General features: G+C 39.7%; 2 protein-coding genes and 1 long non-coding RNA gene across 3 annotated transcripts in view; 2 read left to right on the top strand and 1 right to left on the bottom strand.

Annotated features, from left to right (window-relative positions):
* On the bottom strand, positions 1 to 9658 carry si:dkey-183n20.15 (RING-HC_RNF170 domain-containing protein). The gene is made up of 7 exons (XM_034229782.1): positions 9492 to 9658; positions 6935 to 7038; positions 6156 to 6267; positions 3010 to 3115; positions 2000 to 2073; positions 1797 to 1907; positions 1 to 763 (listed from the first exon to the last, which is right to left on the bottom strand). Exons 2-7 carry the CDS (start codon positions 6976 to 6978, stop codon positions 431 to 433), a joined length of 780 nt encoding a protein of 259 aa, XP_034085673.1. The 5' UTR covers positions 6979 to 7038; positions 9492 to 9658; the 3' UTR covers positions 1 to 430.
* LOC117555079 lies at positions 5193 to 6530 on the top strand. The gene is made up of 2 exons (XR_004570357.1): positions 5193 to 5285; positions 6207 to 6530. It is a non-coding gene; the product is annotated as an uncharacterized LOC117555079 (long non-coding RNA).
* hook1 (hook microtubule-tethering protein 1) overlaps positions 9164 to 19586 on the top strand; it is a 12959-nt gene continuing 2536 nt past the window's right edge. Inside the window, exons 1-16 of the mRNA XM_034229780.1 lie at positions 9164 to 9406; positions 11321 to 11406; positions 11997 to 12069; positions 12557 to 12607; positions 13393 to 13525; positions 13827 to 13894; positions 14573 to 14635; positions 14939 to 15022; positions 16980 to 17143; positions 17230 to 17370; positions 17841 to 18042; positions 18467 to 18577; positions 18681 to 18768; positions 18855 to 18921; positions 19011 to 19151; positions 19296 to 19383. Coding sequence (XP_034085671.1) covers positions 9353 to 9406; positions 11321 to 11406; positions 11997 to 12069; positions 12557 to 12607; positions 13393 to 13525; positions 13827 to 13894; positions 14573 to 14635; positions 14939 to 15022; positions 16980 to 17143; positions 17230 to 17370; positions 17841 to 18042; positions 18467 to 18577; positions 18681 to 18768; positions 18855 to 18921; positions 19011 to 19151; positions 19296 to 19383 — 1614 coding nt within the window. The 5' untranslated portion in view covers positions 9164 to 9352. The remainder of the gene's footprint in view (positions 9407 to 11320; positions 11407 to 11996; positions 12070 to 12556; positions 12608 to 13392; positions 13526 to 13826; positions 13895 to 14572; positions 14636 to 14938; positions 15023 to 16979; positions 17144 to 17229; positions 17371 to 17840; positions 18043 to 18466; positions 18578 to 18680; positions 18769 to 18854; positions 18922 to 19010; positions 19152 to 19295; positions 19384 to 19586) is intronic.

Genomic DNA, 19586 nt, shown 5'->3' with positions numbered 1-19586 from the left:
TTTAATTTGTTTAAAAAAAACACATAAATATTCTTTATTTACACAAAAAACTCACAATATTATGTATTTACATATCGTAATATTTACGGCATTAAAGTGCATCTTTAGCCTGATTCTTAAACAAAGAGCCAACATTGCTGCACATTTAGATGAATGACAATGACTAAAGCTAAATAAAATAAAAGATAAAACTGCGATTTTAAACAGAATATTTTGCCTATTTAATATTGATTAATTATCTCAGCCCGGGTCAAGGCCTCGATCATTACAGACATTGCTCTTGAACAGGCTCTGTAAACACTTTACAATCAGCCGAGTCCACGACTGCTGCGCGCCGTGCTGTTGTCAATATTCTTGCGTCAGATAGATAAAGAAGGAAGAAATCCAATGAAAGTCAAACGGCTCCCACTGAACCTCCAGCAGCATCTGTCTACATTACTCCTTGTGAGCTTGTAGCAGACTGTCCTCCTCTCTCTGGCGCCATGTGCTGGTTGATGTTGATAACGCAGATCAGCAGCAGGATGACCACCACCAGGTCATCGAGGACCCCCAGCAGTCCACACAGGGAGGGGTCTGTTCCCAGGGGATTGGCTGATGATGAGGAGGAGACGGGGTCCAGAGGAGGGTAGGAGATGGACACCACGGTCCCCACACAGCACAGGGCCACCCTGAAGAAAAACAACCACACCAGTCCTCCCATGGTGCCCAGGCTTCTGGTCAGCAGTTGCAGGAGAAGAGGCGCGTCACACAGGTAGTCTGTGACCTGCAGGGGTCAGTGAGCAGATGGGAAAACATGTAAGACATAAACATGCAAAATGATATAAAGTTGTACATAGTTTTAAGGTAAGACTATATTCAGTATAAGGAAAAATGCCACAACATTTGTTCTGATTGGTTTAAAGTATTGTAATCTGGTACAGACATACTTAGAGCAAGTATCTAACGTTACAACCACAAACCTTTTGGATTACATGAAAAATATATGTATTTCTGTTCTTATTGTGCCTTCATAGATATCAAATACTTGATTGTGGTCTTCACTTTATTGTGAGTCTTTTTATTATCTTACTATATTTATTATTTGGGCACATATAGAATGTTTCTCAAAATACAATGAAATATATAGAAGAAACAGTAATCACATGAACCCAATAACTAATTTAGTATGAGAAGAAAAATATACTTTTCAGCCAAAAGGCTTGACCTATTTTGAAAATGTCTTCAGATTTTTGCTTAACCACTTCCATCAAAGGAAATCAACATCTTAGCAGCGGAAATGGGTTAAAAAGGAACTAATGAGAATCTAATTGTGATGGATATATTTCTACTGTCACTCAGCTTTCTTTTATAAGTTCCTGTAAATAGTGATGTTCATACAGTGTAATAGTACACCCTCTATTAGCATATAACCACATAGCTTTGTTGGTTGTTTTTTAATATAAAACTAAATGATATCCATGTGGGAAACCCTTTGTGCTTGTATTTTAATAAGAAAGGAACAAACACGCTGATACGAGGTAGGGCAACAAGGCGTGGCAATGCCAGTTTATTAGCCTCCTTTGTGTAGGCAATAAATCCCTGAGGTTGCATAATGGTACTCCTGTTACCAAGCCATTATAAGAGGAAACGTTGGAAGAAATATAAACTTTCTCATGAGACTAATCTAATGTTAAATTAAAGCATGTAAGAGAAAAAAGTGCACCGCCCGGTACAGACACACACAAAGGGTTTAGAATAGGCAAACAAGCTGTGAAAATGCTTTAAGAAAATGTTAGAAACAAGTTAAAAATACTGACCCTTCTTGGGGCTCCGGAATAGCGTTTGTTGTAATCTGTGATTTCCCCAAGAACTTCCTTTGACTGACTGTCTGATCGACTCTCGTTAAACAGATTACAAAGCACGCTGACCTGGGAAATCAAAACAACATTTTATTTTATTTTCACGTCAATGTCCGTTGTATTCAATCTTCACTCTTGTATTCTGAATATGCATCATGTACCTTCTGTCTGCAGAGAGGGCAGCTTATTGCATCCAACCAGGACCCATGTCTCCAATAAGCGATCAGACAGGGAGCTGCAGAGTCACATAAACAAATACTCATTCACTTATTAAACATGTATTCTATGTTGGATTATTCTGGTGAAACTGTGATGACACTCGGATGCAGGCATGACACTCATGCAATGAAGTTACATTGTGTCACTGTAAATGATAACAGGCGAAGTGATTGGGCGATTAAAGGGTTAAAAAAGATTATGTATAAAAGGCTGGGTTGAGACACAGGTAAGTAGGTCACACCTGTGTTAGGTGTCCACAGTATGTTATGGTAAAGGTGCTGGAATAAAAACATCTTTATAATCTATCAAAGGTTGTTAAGACTGTGACAGCCATCTCTCAGTAAAGATTTCTTTATCTTAGAAATCGAATGCTTTTTTTTAAATTTGTGTGTTTGAGTTGCAATTAAGTCACACACACACATATCTCTATCTTTTAAGTTTTAAACTATAACACATGTATTGTACCCTTGTTCATACAATGTGTATAAACTGTACATAAGACTGCCCAGAATCGCCTGTATTTGGTAAGAATGTACTTATAAGTGCACCCTTCTCAATACTATACTTTGATGCTACAAAATCAACATTTTGAATTTAGAGATCTGCATTTGATGTTCACTGATGCACATATGTTAACAGCTAAGTGAACGTGTTTGTTTGGGATGACATGCCACACTCCATCTTATATAACCTTACCCCTTAAGAGTGATTTGAGTAAAGCTGTCAGGTGAGAGGCAGCATTGGAAAAGCGTGGCAACACTTTATTATTGTAATTCAAACAGACAGGCCTCAAGATCTGAGACTCACTGATGCCACACTGATCAGCCAATGAATCAACAGAGATACAACGCATGGTGTAACGGGTAAGCAACAAATACACAAATGAATAAACTTGGCTGCTCTAATACCTGTGTGTCAATGTGTGTGTTTAAGTGTGCATTGAATCTCGTACCGCAGAACAAATGGCCGCAGTTTGTCTGGACTGGGAAACTGGCCGTCTGCAAACACACTGGACAATGTGAGTCTCTGCTAATGGATGGGCATGACTGTGTAGATTCCTAAAGAGATGAGAAGACAAGAGAAGAAGGCAGAAATATGTTAAGACATGACAGGTGGAAAACAGGAAAATAGAAGTAGGAACAATTTAAAAAAACAAGGAAGTAGAAAACTTGAAGCAACAAAAGAGTTGAGAAAGCTAAAAGACTTTATGGCCAAATTAAAGGAATGCTCCACTCATTAGATAATTAATCAAAACTTCAGTATTTAGTGAAACATTATGTTTAAACCATACCCTGAAGAAATCAGCGATATTCCCCGGTAAATAATGATTTTATAGCTCTTTTTTTATCAAAACCTGTATATTCCGTCAGGCCGCTGCCATTTTGCCCATTTTCAGTAGTCACGTGATGGTCGTGACGTCATCCATGCGTTCACTTTGTAAACACACGAAAACATGGAGTATTTGAGTTCGGACTCGTCAGCCGAGGAAGAAGTTTTGAGCAATATGAAGAGATTGGATGGGGGAATTCAGCCATACAGGTTCGAGCCTACTTAGTACTACTTAGTAGATACAATGATTTTGATTACTAGATATGTATGCATGTAGTACCACCCTTGCTAGCGATTCCCTCTCTAGTTTAGCATACTCAGCCAGCCTCGTTGTCCCTGGCCCTAGAACCACGATTTTATGGGGCCGGAAAAACTGGGGGAAAATACCCACTAGCCGGTACTACGCTATATGGAAAGGCCACCAAAAACTGGCCTGGCCTGGACGATAAAGGACGTTTAAACGGGGCTACCCGCTGCAATGGAAATGCGCTATAACCAGGGGTGCACATAACTTTTTTTGTCCTGGTTCTCAAAGGAGCACCTGGAGATGTTGCTTGGTGCTCATCCTTAAAATGAAATAAACCGTAACTTTTGAGGGGGTCTTTATTTGTCAGACACACGGCACTGAACACACATGCAGAGGTGAACACAAGACAACATTAGCACGACCAGTAATCCTACAAGCTGTCATCACTCCCCTCCTGACTGTTCTCCTCTCTGTCAGACATGGTAGCTGATGATGTAGGCCTACTACTTTCTCTCTGGTTGAGTCTGCGATTAGCTGCTTGCATCCACAAGTCAACAGCTGGGTTTGGGTCGAAAGTCTCTGTTGTCATCTTAGAAAAGTGGATGTAATCAAATAAGTATGTGAACATAACCAATAACCTACCATAGCCAATAACAAATGGATGTAACTTATTTTATTTGTGTTGTTCATTCATATCTTATTTTACCTTAAAAAAAAAAAATGTATCTCTCCAGTTTTAAAGGATATTTTTGGTTACTGTCCTATAGTATACATTGGAATGATTTCAAACCTGTTTATCCCAATAATTATAAAGGAGTGCCTTGGAAATATGTGTTTACATAAATTGTGACCAAATCGTTTGAACTTAGACTAAAGTTAACTATCTAAACACTCAAGATTACTTTACCTCACTGAGCTGTATTATCAGCCTCTCAGTCTGACTGGGAGGACTCTCTCTCCACATTATTCTAGAAACATCTTCTTCTTATATCCGTTAGAGCAGCTAGCACGGCACCAGATTCTAATAACAGCGCCGGTACCGGTGCACCCTCCCTCTCTCCCTCACTCACTCGCATTTTGGCTGTGAGCTGCGGTTGCCAGATAAGCCAACATCCCCCATTTTCATCACTTACGATTTTCATCGTACAGGGCAAATGAAACGTGTAACCGGGGTGAAAAGGGTGTACATTTAATTGTGAATATCGTTACATCAAGGCCGAAAATTAGGATGAGCACCAACGGTCAAAAAAATGTTTTTCCCTCCCAAAACTGCCAGCGCAGCGCCTCCACAGATCTGGCGCCCTAGGCGAACATCTATTACGCCAGTGCTACGGGCCGGCCCTGAGTTCATATGCAACTCGCAAATATCTTTCTCTCTTCTCTCTCCTCTCTCTCCTACCTTCTCTCTCCCCCTCTTCTCCCTCTCCCTCTCAATGTTGGTGCGCAAATGCGCCTTTTTTCAAATGACCCGGTGCTCTTTTTTTTAGCGGAGGTGCGCATGCGCACCAGTTATGTGCAGCCCTGGCTATAACATACCTTATTCTTACTCCGAGCACTACTTCTGGTCCTCCGTCGCTTCACACTTGCAGAAGGCGATTTCTCAACTGGCCGAACTGGTGTCCTGGTCGGTGATGACACCAGAAAGACCGATGGTACTGCATCTCCATTAAGTAATGGTTGTTCAATAAATCCCATGTTATGTTTTATCATACTCTCAGAGTAGTCGTCCGGAAACTTGAAATGTTCGCTGCATACATGCGCCTGTGGAACTTTCGGTTCGGGCCGGCCACATTTCGCTAGCCACTGCCTCCGAACGTACTTCCTACGCTTACCTTTTGGCAACAGATGGAACCGAGCATTCCGTGGATTGTTCCGATCAGAATTGTGGCAATGTTTCGCGATACAATGAGGCATATTTGAAGAGAGTAACCACAGTAAATAACATGAACATCAACGTGTCCTCGAAACCAAACGCATGGTTTACGTCACGTCCGGTAAAATGGCGCCGCCCACAGTGTTGTTATTTCGGTAATTAATCAGTTTAAAATCACTGATAATGTCATCGGATTAAAAAAAAAAAAAAAAAAAGACTGGCAGAGACTGGTCTTTTTTATCGGATGATAATTATTTAAAAATGAGTGTCATGAGCATACCATTCCTTTAAGTATTCTTATAGATTACATAAAGAAAATTATTATAGCTACAAAATACATGTTTAGAGAATTATAGTGAATGACAAATCTTGGGCTATAAACCGTTAGATTATAATCATTTGTTGGCAGCATCTCTCTCCATATCTGACCCTAATAAATAAAGCAATAATAATAATAATCATACAGGAGTGCCTTACAGTAATATATTCTTTATTGCCTGTGTGCTTTTCCCGGGCCGTGGTCAATATTTGTTAAAAACATTAATACAAAAACTGAATGTACCAACAGTTCAAGATTGAAGAACTTGCATACAGTATCATCAGCTTCATGTGTGTGTGCTCACAGTGTGTATGTGAGTGAAGTTCTCACCTTATGGTGACACATTAACTGTAACGCTGGCTGCTCTGGTGTGCTCAACAGAGATCTGGATGACCGGAGGTGGCCGTTACCCGCCGGACCTTCAGAGGAGAGACGGTCCAGACTGCAACGTGACACAACATGGCGACAGTGATAAAGACGCCTGAAATATTGCATATCTGCTAGTGAGAAGGCTCAAAACTAATGATTTGAGATTTATTTGTGAAGTATGACTGCACACAGCTCTTTTGGATGACAGATCATGCTTATGCTCTGACTGCAGCAGTTTTCAGATAAGATACTATGTTGTATCAGCATTGTTGTTTAAGATGGAAAGTCAAAATGAGCATTGTAATGTAAATTGTCAAATTAAACTAAGCAACAATTCTATCTTTAATTTCACCAGGCATCATAAACATCTTCGGCATCACAATCTGGCTTTTATCATTGATCAATGAACAGTGATTACAGTAATTATTTTATGAAATGGAGTCAGATAAACAGAATCAATACTGTCATTATTTTTGTAAAGCAAGAAGACCTTTTACATAGTTTGCTCAGGTCTAAAACATGTCTAGTTTTATATTTTGTGGAGCCCTTAAACAATTATTTAAAAACTCTTGAATGATGCACATGCTGTTTTTAGTCTAGTAAATTACACATCAGATGAACTGAACTTAAAGTTTGCCTAAAACTAAAATCTGAATTATCATTGAAGTACATCTTGTGAATTACATCTCCACTTGTGTTCTGCGATAACAATCACAATCATAATTGTAGATGGGACTCACCTGGATTGAGAGCTGTGGTAGGGGTGCATGGTTGAGCCAGACATAGCAGCTGACAGTTAGTCACTGTCTCCTGGAAGGAAGTGAAGTGCTGTCTGGCAGCATCACTGCAGAAAATAAAGCTGCCTGTTAATGATTAACTACACCCTCCAATGAGCGGCTGTCTGAGTCTTCCTGCTTTACAAGAGCAGTAATGCAGTCAAATGAATACAGCAGTGGTTTGTGAAGTTGTTCTATTCCCAGAAGAACACTTGTGAAATGTTAGAATAGCCTGTCTAACTTTTAGTTTTAAAGTATTAATTCCTTAGATATTCAAAAAGAAAAGCTCCCACCTCCAGTCTGGTCAGAAGCAAACTATTTGGGGTCACATGACACTAGATCAAAGCCAGGCTTTGTTGAAGTAGGTTAGATCTGACTTTGCTAATCATTGACCCAAAGTTTACTCTGACAACAACCTGCTTCACATAATTCCTCTCTTACAATAAACTTTTGGTTGTGAAATGCATTTAAATGTCCCTGACATTTACACCGTACTCCACTGAGGGTTGTAGAGACACTCAGCAGTTGATAATCAACCCAGCAACAAGCGGAACGTTCTTAAACCCACTGTGGTATAAAGGTAGATTTCTGTTTTCAGAAGCTGAACTATTCACATTATTTTAATATCAGTAAAGTAAAGGTGAATCAAAATGACTGAGCAATAAAGCAGTAATTAAAAGGACTATAATACATTTGCTTTGACTTCAAGATAAGAAAGATATCTGACGGGGAGTGAAAATGTGAAATAACCTTCACATAATTCAGCATGACAGCCATTGCAGAAATATCCAGACAAATATTTACACAGGCTCTTCACCTCACTCCAGGAGCTAAAGAAGGGAGGGTGGAAGTGTCAATGTGGTTCAGGTCATCTAAAAATAGCAGCCATCAGTCTGTGAGAGTCAGGGTCTGGTAGTAGCAGAGCCCAGGAGATAAAACAAACAAGTTCACCTACTGACAGTAAAATCTGGACAGAGGACGCTCCTGCAGGCCGCAGGGGTAAAGTCCAGTCTCAGGTCACACTGATTTTAGGAGTGTGACATATCAACGAATTTATCCCAAAGTGTTACATCCCCTAATGTAAAAAAATCTTTAAAATGTGTGATAAGTCTATGAGTCTCATCTTCCTCAAGCTTTGTTGGAAACGTTCATTGTGTGGCTCAGAGAGCAGCAGACAGGACATGAGTGAGTTATTATGTACACAATGTAGCCCTTAAATTATAATCATAGACACGCTCATGAGATATATAAATGAGTGAGCAGGTTTATTATATTCATGGAGAATGAATTAATATTCATACAACAGTTGGCATGCTGCCAAGCTTTAAGTGGCTGTCTGAAAGGAGGTTGATTAAAGAAAAACACTTTCTATTTCGAGTTAATGTGGACAATAAAACGAGGGTTGAAAGGGATTAACATTTTGTATTCAATATCCACCTCTATGCTATACCTGCAAAACTGTCTGTGCAGGATTATTATTTATGTTGGCAATATGGGTGAGGTCATGTAGTCCTTCAAACCGTGGCTTGCATCTTGTTTTGTACCTGTTTTGGTATCTTGTTGTTTTTATCATGATGACTCATTCTTTCTTATGTTTTGCACTGGGACTAGGGACAACATAATTGTGTTTGTTCATGTAGTAGTGTACTACTGACTAAATATATAAATAAAAAAGGTAAATGACACAAGTGAAAGAAATATGAAATATACTCAGATAAAATATAATTAAAGTAATACGCTATATATACGCTATATATAATGTATTCAGTTAATGATTTAATTTAAAATTTGATTGTAGCTAATGTATAAATATACAGTAGGCTATATAGCGTTTAGTAGAGGTACAGTGGCAGTTTGAGGATTGGCAATAGAAAAACAAAAACTAATACTAGATATTAATAGAAAAATAAAAAACATTGAACTGAATTCTATTACCGTGTGTTTGATCCCTCAAACTCTCTACATCTATAATCCATCAATTATGAGGGTTAGCCATTTCATAATTACACGGATCAAAAATGATTTGATTTTGGCCAGAAAATGGAGGCGTGTTTAATCACAGATCCAACTCACTGATTGGCTATAGCGAGGTTTAGCTGCTGTCAATCTCCCCAAATCTCAACGCTGATTGGTTACGTCTTGTATTTCCCTCCCTTGATCTCAAGTAAGAGCCTGCACATAAGTAAACGCCGAAGAACTAAGCGGCGCCATTCGCGTACGTCTTACGTTATTTTACGGACAGCACTTCCATAGTGGCTGTCAAGTTTACGTGTTTAGCGTAAGAGCGCTACCTCTTGGCAGCAGGTGAGGTCAAATGCAGAGGAAAGGAGCGGAAGAGCTTTGCTGACAGGTGGAGGAAAATACTTGAGCTTTTAAGCTAAAATGGAACAATCGGACGAGTATAAAATGGCACTGACCGAGAGCCTCGCAATATGGGTGAGTTGTATAAAATGACATGTTCAGCTAATAGCGTTATGTGAATGTGCCAGCTGATACAAGGAAACCATGGGAGCGGACCTACCTGTTTGTAGGTGGTGGGGGTGTCAGCGAAAACACTCTTTACAAACCGAGAGAAAAAGAGACAAATTACAAACGAGCAGATAGTCGTTTATTGTCGCTAAGCAAAATCGTTATTACTGAAATCAGCTTCAGTTGCAGCCGTTATTTAATTAAAGTCTCCGTGGCAACAGTGTCAGCCCACCGGCATAGTAACGACAAGAGCTGGTACTGCAGGCTAATAAATCTAAAGTTAAAGGGACAAAGACAACACTGTCCTTTTAGTTTAGTCGATCCTCGCCGTATTTCGAGTTAATCCAATTGACTGAGAGATATTTGTTCAATGTTGCTGTTTTGTTGACCTTGTGTAAGTGATTACATGAAGCTAATACTAGCAGTAGTTAAGTGTCCTTCGTTTGTGTAGCTAGCGTGCTGCACCTGTCCCTCTTCATGGTGGAACCCACAGTGTGTTGGTTGTCTTGTTAGATATCATGCCAGCAGTATCTGACATCTAAATCCCGTGGCTATGTCTAATCCACTTCAGTTACCTTGTTGACAAACAGTGGACAAATCTTACAATTTAAGTAGGAGGTCAGATTAAACCCTATACTGTTCCTCACAGGGAAATATTAGGCTATTTAATTGTAAAAGTGTTTACCATTTTGGCTTTGCTTAAGAGGCATGACTTTTGGCAAGGATGTGAGTTTTTTTTATGTCTACTTTGGTTAAACCTTAACATTTGTGTTTCCAAAACACAGACACTCAAAATGCCTCCTTTAAAGCCCTCAAAACTACCCCCCCCCCCCCCCCCCACATCATAGACTACGTGCATTATATGAACGCACACAATGTTCATACTCCTAGATGCACATATTCTTATTTCACATTTCATAGTTTATATTCTAAAATTCATTCATAGCATTCTATTTCCATGTAAATTACTGCTTTATTTAATTTGTATTGCTATTTAACTGTATTTTATTTTATTACGGTGTAAAATATTTTGTGTTTTGTATTAGATTTCTTATTTTTTATATTTGATGTATGCACCATGACATCAAGTCAAATTCCTAGTATGTTCGAACCTACCTGGCAATAAACCCGTTTCTGATTCTTCTGATTTAAGGACATTAGAGGGACCTTTAAGTGTTAAGTTAGTCTACTGGGTGTCATGTGGAAAAGCACATTTGTGTCCAATAAAAATGTACTTTATGTCATACACATCCCAGGCCACATCAGCATTATGGTTGCACTTAAAGGGCCGGTTGTAATTTTAATTATATATAAATATACATATGTAAATATATAATATATATTCAATAATGTATTATATTACATTGTTGGCCCTGCATTGGATTATTATCAGTTCTGGTCATATCTTCCTAAATAACTACGTCTGAAAGCAGAAGTCTAGGGCAAATAATTGAAAGTAAATATTCAACAATTACACCAATTGTATTGTATATTATATTCTTTGCAAGCTCTTGCGGGCCACATAAGATTAGGTCGCGGGCCGGATTTGGCCCCCGGGCCTTGAGTTTGACACCCATGCCTCACACCATGTCTGCTACCTTAATTATTTACATCTTCACTTAAGAGGGGAAGCCTTTGTCCTAACCTGACTGGCACTATCTCCTCTCTCCTTTATTCGTTCTCTCCTCTTCAGGGTTTGAATGTAGGTAGTACACTATCTCTACACATCTGCAGTTTTGTGAAGACACGCTCCAGTGATGGCTTGGAAATAATGCAGTGGGCAGCAGCATGTCACTGCCTCCATAGCAATGTTGTATTCGCTGTTCTCTCCATGGATTGTTTGCCCGTTCTTCCTGTGATGCTGTGTTTTATGCTTCTCAGCTGCAGACCTTCAACACTCCTGCACCCTGCACAGCAGTGGGGGAGCTGACCACAGGAGTGGCCATATCACAAGCACTGCATCAAATGTAAGTCACCACATGCACACACACACAGTTAATGTCAATCATAAACAGCCAGTGTTGTGCTAGTTACTGAAAACCAGTAACTAATTACCATTACTAGTTACTTCATTTCAAAAGTAACTCAGTTACTTTACTAGTTACTTACACCAAAAGTAATGCGTTACTGTGAAAAGTAACGTTTTTGTTACTTACGTTTTTGTTACTTACGTTTTTGTTACTTACGTTTTTGTTACTTACGTTTTTGTTACAGTAACGCGTTAGTCCCAACACTGTAAACAGCCAACATCAGATTTTATTGTGAGACAATGAAAATCAACAACAACAGATTGTTTTTAAGTTCACCACCTCTGTTAAACATAAAGTTCTATTGTAGCCAAAGCTACGGGACATATGCCTTACTGTCTGTTACTCTCCAGCTACATGTGTAACACACAGCTGAATGAAACAACATTCCTGTATGAATATTTTGAGAATACAGGAAGTACTTTGCTTGAGTGAAAGAAAGTAGATAGAAAGCAGATATTGAGTATCATCCAGAATCATTTGACCTTGAACGGCTGACCTGTGAACTGTCCCCCTCCTGTGTGCTGCAGAGACCCATCATGGTTCACTGACGGATGGCTCCTTCGTATCAAACCAGATGTTGAGGACAACTGGAGACTGAAGGTAAAGGAGTGGTGTCTTCCCCATCCTCTGCTCTCTCTCACTTTTCTCTTCATGTTTTGCTTGAACCCCGTGTGCTAAATCCTCTGTTTGCTTCAACCCTGCTTAACTGTCCTTGACACTGCCTTCCTGCGCTGGTGCTGCTCCCGGCTTAGCACTCTGACCCTGCTCTCTGACTGCTCTGGGGAAATGTTTTCATGTATGTTTGTCCAAATTGGTCAGCTATATCTAATGTAGTTTGGAAATTAAATGCATGCCATTCTCTCTCCCATCTGTTTGGCTGTGACTGTATCACTGCCCTTAGACATGTTGGCATGCCAGATAAGGAAACTGCTGACAAATCAAAACATCTGCTTTCAAAAATGCATATTTTCTTGCACATATATCAAAAATCATGGTTTTGGGATGGCATGAGCATTACTTCTGTTTGAAGTGAATCTGTGTTGTGAGTGTGACTAAACTAAGTTTACGATATTGTGTGCGTTCTCAGATGAACAACCTGAAGAAGATTCTTCAGATGATCGTTGATTATTATAATGAGGTAGGTTGTGTTCATGTACACAATATTTCAATATTATATTTGAAAAAGTTTGAATTTCATCAGCTATTTATTTTTTTTATTTAGTATTTTCCTTAGTTATTTGTCAAATGAAAGTCTTATATTTTATTGTTTTTATTCCTGTTTAGTTTTTCAGTCAAGTCAAGTTTTGGTCATCAGTAAATCTACTCTAGTTAAAATATCACCTTCGTTTTTCCTCTCAAGCCCTGCTGTCACTGTTAACATTAAGTTGAATAAGTAGCTGTAGACCTTATTTCTTTGGGGGATAAAATATTCGAGAATATTCCTTCTCCTCTATTTGTCAACTAAATAAAAAAGAGATTATATATTTTTTGTATGAATTCTAAAGGTTAAAAACATAGTTGAAGAACATATTGAGTTAACAAAATGAACACACTAGCACATGCACAATATCCCTTAGTGTTTGCACATTAGATGATTGGGAGAATCAGACTCTTGTGTGTTCATTCACTTCTTGTGGGATTTGTACTACACACTGTTTACGTAGCGCTAAACCCCATGAGCCCGTTGTGCAATTGAGATCAAAGCAAGCTTCAAGTTGTTTAAGCCTGGCACTCAGAACATCCACAATGGAGTACTGAAGCTCAGCCATTTCTTTATCCACTCCGCTTTTTCAACACACAACTGATTTATGTTATCCATTCATTCTCCCAGTTGTAGCATAACTACTCACACAGCTGTTTGCAGGTTTAAGCTGATAGAATCCATGCAGTTTTGCTCACTGTTTTCTGACTCTGTGCCGTCAGGTCTTAGGCCAGGAGATCGCAGAGTTCCTGGTGCCAGACGTGGCTCTGGTGGCAGAGCACTCAGACCCCAAAGAGCTGGGGAGGCTGCTGCAGCTCGTATTGGGCTGTGCTGTCAGATGTGAGCGTAAACAAGGTGTGTGGCTGCTTCTCTGTTAAAATTAGACGCAGACATATTTACAGCAAACATTTGGTGAACAGAGAACAAAGGAAGGGAATAGTTCCATCAAAATCTGTTAAATCAGGGCCTGTCAGAGGAACACTGTTTAATTATTGCCCTGCCAAGCCTCTGACAAAGGCAGAGCCCTTCAGGCAGCCTATCTGGGAAATCAATGACGTCAGTGTTACATTTGCAAGTGGGGCACAAGTGCTGAAAATGAAAAAACAATGTAGTCGATGTGTGTGTGTAGTATTTGATTCTATCATTCTGTCGACAGAATACATTCAGATCATCATGACCCTGGAGGAGTCTGTGCAGCACGTTGTGATGACAGCCATCCAGGAGGTCAGTCTGTCTTAAAGGGCTGCTTCTCATGTTTCAATAGGGGTGTGTGAGGTACTTTCACCTAGTCAGAGAAATACCTACAGAAGATGGAGATAGTCATGCTCCCAGTTAAAGGAAACCCATAACAGGAGGAAAGCAATAGTCAAAACTTATTTTAGCAACCTAAACAAATCTTAGAATATTCTCACTGCTTTACCTTAAATGTGTGTACATTGTTAAAGTGCTTTTGGTGTAAGCAAAGAGAAGATAAACCACTTTATAAATGCAATTAATTTACAATTCAAAGCCAGCAGACTCTATTGACAAAATCATTCATTTCACTTTAATGAGAGAACACAGAGTTGCTCGTGTACCACTGCCTCAATCAATTAGTTGTTTGTCCGATTGAATGACTTTGGTTACACTGACGAAGGACCTCATACAACCCCACTTCAAAAAAATCCGAACTATTCGTTTTATACCAAGTTTCTCCCACAATCAGATTACAGATGTCAAAGATGTAAAACGTTTTTGTTTTTTAAAATCATTTATTTGATGTGTTTTTTAATTAACTTCAGCAGCAGTATTTGTTGAAGGAGGGCATTGACTATGTTTGTATTTGGGTACAATATATGTAGGCTTTGAAGCTATTCAAATGAATCTATGATCCATAAACCCACTGACCTTTTTCCTCTCCAGCTCATGAGCAGAGAGATCACAGCCCCGTTTGGAGCCGAACTGTCCGGGGACTTGGATCATCAGGTTTGTATTTTTATTACCACGCAGGTTCTCAACTGGGAGGTCTTTTTTTTGCCTTTACACAGTCTGTACGTTATACTGTGTCATTTATTTTAACTAAGTGAATATGTACCATGTACATACTGTACTTAATAAGAATCCCTCAAGTTCATGTTAACATTGCATTCTAACATTATTGTTAGAATTACATTGATTATATCCATATATCCCTTTCATTTGCAAGTAATGTGTACATTTTCCCAGGTAAGTAATTTTATGTTGTCTTACTAAATTGGCTCTATATTCTGCTTTCCTTCATGTTTCCAGCTGAAAAAAGCCCTAGAGGAACTCACTGAACTTTTAGCGGACAAGGAAGCATTAGCCCAGCGCTGTCAGGACCTGGACATGCAGGTGAATACAACTCTTTTACACCCTCTCTTTAAGGAAACAAGGGATTATTAAATGTTCTTTTAAATTAGACATTTACTTTTCTAAGAGGAGAAACATTATGGGAAATGTACCTTGTGTTAAGTACATGACTAAAATGCGTTGGTCATATTTTGCGCAACACTAAATTCACAAAGAAGATTATACGTAAACCTGGTCATTTATGGTAATCAAGATTAGAGTGAACGTAACATAAACTTTGCATGAAGCTTGAGCTTTACTATAGTTGTGATGAATATACAATTCCAAGTTCATTACCTGAGATCTGTCTGCTGCAAACAGCCTCATGGAGATGAATTCTGACAATCTCACATTTTATAAACGAACACAAATCTTTTAAGTAAGTCATTTGGTGTTCTTAAAATCATTCTATTAAGCTGGTACTAATGTGATACTTTGTTAGCATTCAGAGGCTGCTGGTGCAAGCCTTCTGTGAAAAATAAAGTCATTGATCACTAACAAACAAAACATTTCTATATTTTGACTACCGTAACTTACGACCCTGGTATTTGATTTCCTGTAGGATAACACCCTGCAAACACCTTTAGTGTTTCTAAAGGAAAACATATATCACAATTATTTTCTGGTCTCAGTACTTGTCTATGGCTTAACTGACTTTCAGAGCTTCATGTCTACATGCATGCAGGCCAGCGGTACTGTATAAACAGGCGTTGTGTAATGTGCTGTAATGCTTGGTCCATTGTCTGGAGCTGCTGTGGCAGAAGGACTGTGGGCTCAGAGTCTGGGCTCTGCTGGCCCCTCTGTGGCAGCGAGCCACTGCTAGAGCCCCCCCCTCACCACTGTACAGACTCCATGTAGCACAGGCACTGACCAACTGTTTACTGGACTCTCGACAGATTGATTTGTTTTGTCACCAGTGTTGCTCCTCTCTCGCTGCAGAAAGGTAAGTCCAACATGGCCGACCTTTCAGCAAAAACTAAACCCGTCTAAACAAGCTGCGCAAATGTTTACTCTAACTCCGCTAACAGACGGCTCATCAGGATGACGACTCACACCGTGTCTGTCTTCTTGGTTTCTTTCTGTAATTTACCAAAGAACATCTGTCTGATGGAATAACCACTTTGTCATCTTTTCATAAAAGCAGTGGGACATTTTATGAAGGTTGTTTTATGTGGGACTTAAAGTAGTTCATAGGATTAGACAATGATGATATAAATAAGAATGGGTGATTATTCATTATTCTTTATTTTAAAACTTTTAGATTAAATCTTTTGTAAATGATAATCACGATATTCTGTTATCATTTTCTCTCATTTAATATTGAAAAAAGCTGTTTTTGTTTTTTCATATGTGTGAAAGATTTCATCAAAAGTAGTGCTTTATATGATAATCTTATTATGTTATGCTGCATACAATGTATTCATATATTAGAAAACCGTAAGATATTTTTATTATACTATTAATTTGATCAATTATATATAGCTGTAGTTAAAAAAAGTATTGTCTAATGTAGGCTCTGACCAATGAGGTGGTTTTTCTCCAGTTTGTAGACATGTTGTCTGCAGGATGTTTAAACAACAACACGTTAACATGGACTAATAATCTGGTGCTAAAACGGTACACGTCAGGGAAATGATGGGTGAGAAGTCAAACTAACTAACCGTGTATTAACATGTTTGCTTAAAGGGCACTTTGTCTGTGCTCTGCTTCCAGCATGGTTAACTGTTTGCTTACAGCTGGGAGAGGAGGAGAGTTGCCTGTAATGGAGGGGGTCTGTCTTTTGATGTAACTCAGATGTAACTTTACAGCTTTGCATGAAATAATTGACCAAAGAAACCGTAACATATTCTTTCTGATTTATGATTATGATTTAAATGTATGTTTTGTTTGTATATTTAATTCACTTCAAAATTGTATAACTTTTGTGAGAGTGGCTCTAAACAGTGTTGTACCTGGACAGGTGGCTGTTCTTCAAGAGGAACGGAACAGCTTATTGGCTGAGAACGATGTCCTAACAGACCGAGCCAATCAGCTGGACACATTCGATGACCCCAGCACCCCCTCAGGAAGGAAACACAACCAGCTGCAGCAACTGTTAGAGACGCTACAGGAGGAGACCTTCAGGTGGGTCACCTTCTGCCAAAGTGTGCTGCAGGAACCTCGTTATGGTTGTAAAGTCTGAACATTTATGTGAATTTGCATCTGTTTAGGCTGGAGGCGGCTAAGGATGACTACAGGATCCACTGTGAAGAGTTGGAGAAGCAGCTGATCGAGGTTCAGCACCGCAATGACGACCTCACCAGCCTGGCAGAAGAGTCTCGAGCACTGAAGGATGAACTGGACGTTCTGAGGTTTGTTTCTTTGGGGGGGATGTCAATCAAGTCTTTTTTAAACAATGTAATAAACTGATTGTTCCTCAAGGAGCGGCAAACAAACACAGATCAGTCCTGTGCTAGTGTGCTGGAAAGAAGGCCACTCAGGATTTCACTGATTAGCCTTTCTCGCCTGGTTGAGTGAGTGCTAATCAGTGAAATTAGCTCATGTTTTGCTTGGCTTGAACAAAAATCATCCGATAAATTGCTTTAAATGTTGTGGACCTCTTGAACAAATGAAACCAGAAAAGCAACATCAATGTAATACTCCAAAAAAAAAACAATTAACTGTTAAAGATATATTACTACATTGTAGCATGTATTCATTTGCCGAGTCAAAAACAGGGATTCAAGATTGAAAATGATTCTTTCGGAAGCAGTTGTAATCAGCGATTTATTGGTAGCCTTTTTTAAATTGAATGCATTTATTTTGGATTAATATGTTGTAGGAACTGCTCTGATCGGGTGGTGATGCTGGAGGCCTCAGTGGACACATACAAACGTAAGCTGGAGAATCTTGGAGATCTGAAGAGGCAGATGAAGCTGCTGGAGGAGAATAACATGACCTATATGCAAAACACGGTCAGCTTGGAGGAAGAGCTGCGCAAGGCCAACGCTGCCCGCGCACAGCTGGAGACGTACAAGAGACAGGTGAGGCAAAGCATGGCTGGGAACTAATGGGAAACTCCACCACCCTACATCCACCTAACTTCATATGCTATACATCTCATACAGCACTCAGGATTTAAAATGAACAGCAGGGAGACAGATTGCAGTTTATATTAGGAAAGTGCGGGAGCCAAGAGCCACAGTGCTTTAAAGATGTTTGTAGCTAACTGGACTTCCCATGTTAATTATTTTGTTATCTTGATGCATAATAATCAACCTGAAAACAAAACTGTTGTTTTATCTTATTATGTTTATTAGAGATCAGGAGGGAGATGACAGCAATTCTAGATGGTTCAAATCTTAGGTTGTTGTAAGATAACTGGGTTGAGAAAAGCGTGGCTGCTTTCCGCTGCCCTTGCTGCATAGTTTTATTTGTTTACATATGTTTTCACTTGCTGTTTGTCAGGTCCAAGAGCTACACAGGAAGTTGTCTGAAGAGTCGCGGCGAGCAGACAACCTGGCCTACGAGATGAAGAAATTAGAAGAAAAGCACGAAACTGTGATGAAGGAAAAAGAGGTGAGGCAGCTTGGGAAATGTGTCCGGAACAATCATCAAGAGGGCTTCATTTTCTTTTGCTGTTACGAACTCTGTGGTTTGAACTTCTATTCCCGTCCATTAGAGGACCATCATAGAGAGGGACTCTCTGAAGGAGACCAACGAGGAGCTGCGATGCACTCAGGCTCAGCAGGTCCAGCTCTCACAAGCAGGTATCTCACTGCAATGTTAAATCTGACAGTAATGACGCTGCTTTGCCCCTTTTTTATTCTAAAGCACACATACTTTCTCTATGCAGGGATTCTTCCTTCTTCCAGCCCCAGCCATGAAAACCTGGCAGCTGAATTAATACCCATAGAGTACAGGTAAATGATGCGTTTTCAACCATGCAGAATTCTTTATCCCTTCCTCAGTGTGCTGTGTGATGATTGACCTTGTGTGTATTGTTGTTCAGAGAGAAGTTCATCAGGCTGCAGCACGAGAACAAGATGCTGAGAGTGCAGCAGGAGGAACTTGAGGGGGAGAAGATCGCTGCACTGCAGGCCCAGCTGGAGGAGGCTCATAAGACACGCAGTGAACTGGACACTGAGAACAGGTTAAGCGTTTTACAAGTCTTCATAAATCAGCAGCAAGCTTTGTTTTACCTTTTATAGTCATTGACTTTTGGCTGTTTTTCGTTTTGGGTGTTTATAAACGTATTCTTGTTTTATATTTCCTTCCTCTTCACGGTTATCTGCAGATTGAGTGGAGAGCGGATGAGTGAGCTGCAGCAGCAGGTGGAGGACCTCCAGAGGGCTCTGCAGAGTCAGGCAGCCAAACCTGATGATGTGAGTGAGCCATGCTGAGAGAGAGAGAGAGAGAGAGTAGAGAGAGGAGAGAGAGGAGAGAGAGCAGAGAGAGAGAGAGAGAGAGAGAGAGAGAGTAGAGAGAGAGGAGAGAGAGTAGAGAGAGCGAGCTATCTCGCGCAACGCGATCTAGAGAGAGCTCGGCATATAGCGAATCGACTAGCCGGAGGCGAGAGCTATACCGA

This window comes from Gymnodraco acuticeps, unplaced genomic scaffold (assembly GCF_902827175.1).
Source record: "Gymnodraco acuticeps unplaced genomic scaffold, fGymAcu1.1, whole genome shotgun sequence".
NCBI classification, from domain to species: domain Eukaryota; kingdom Metazoa; phylum Chordata; class Actinopteri; order Perciformes; family Bathydraconidae; genus Gymnodraco; species Gymnodraco acuticeps.
The sequence above is the reverse complement of the archived record's forward strand: the minus strand, read 5'-3'. Positions and strand labels throughout refer to the sequence as shown.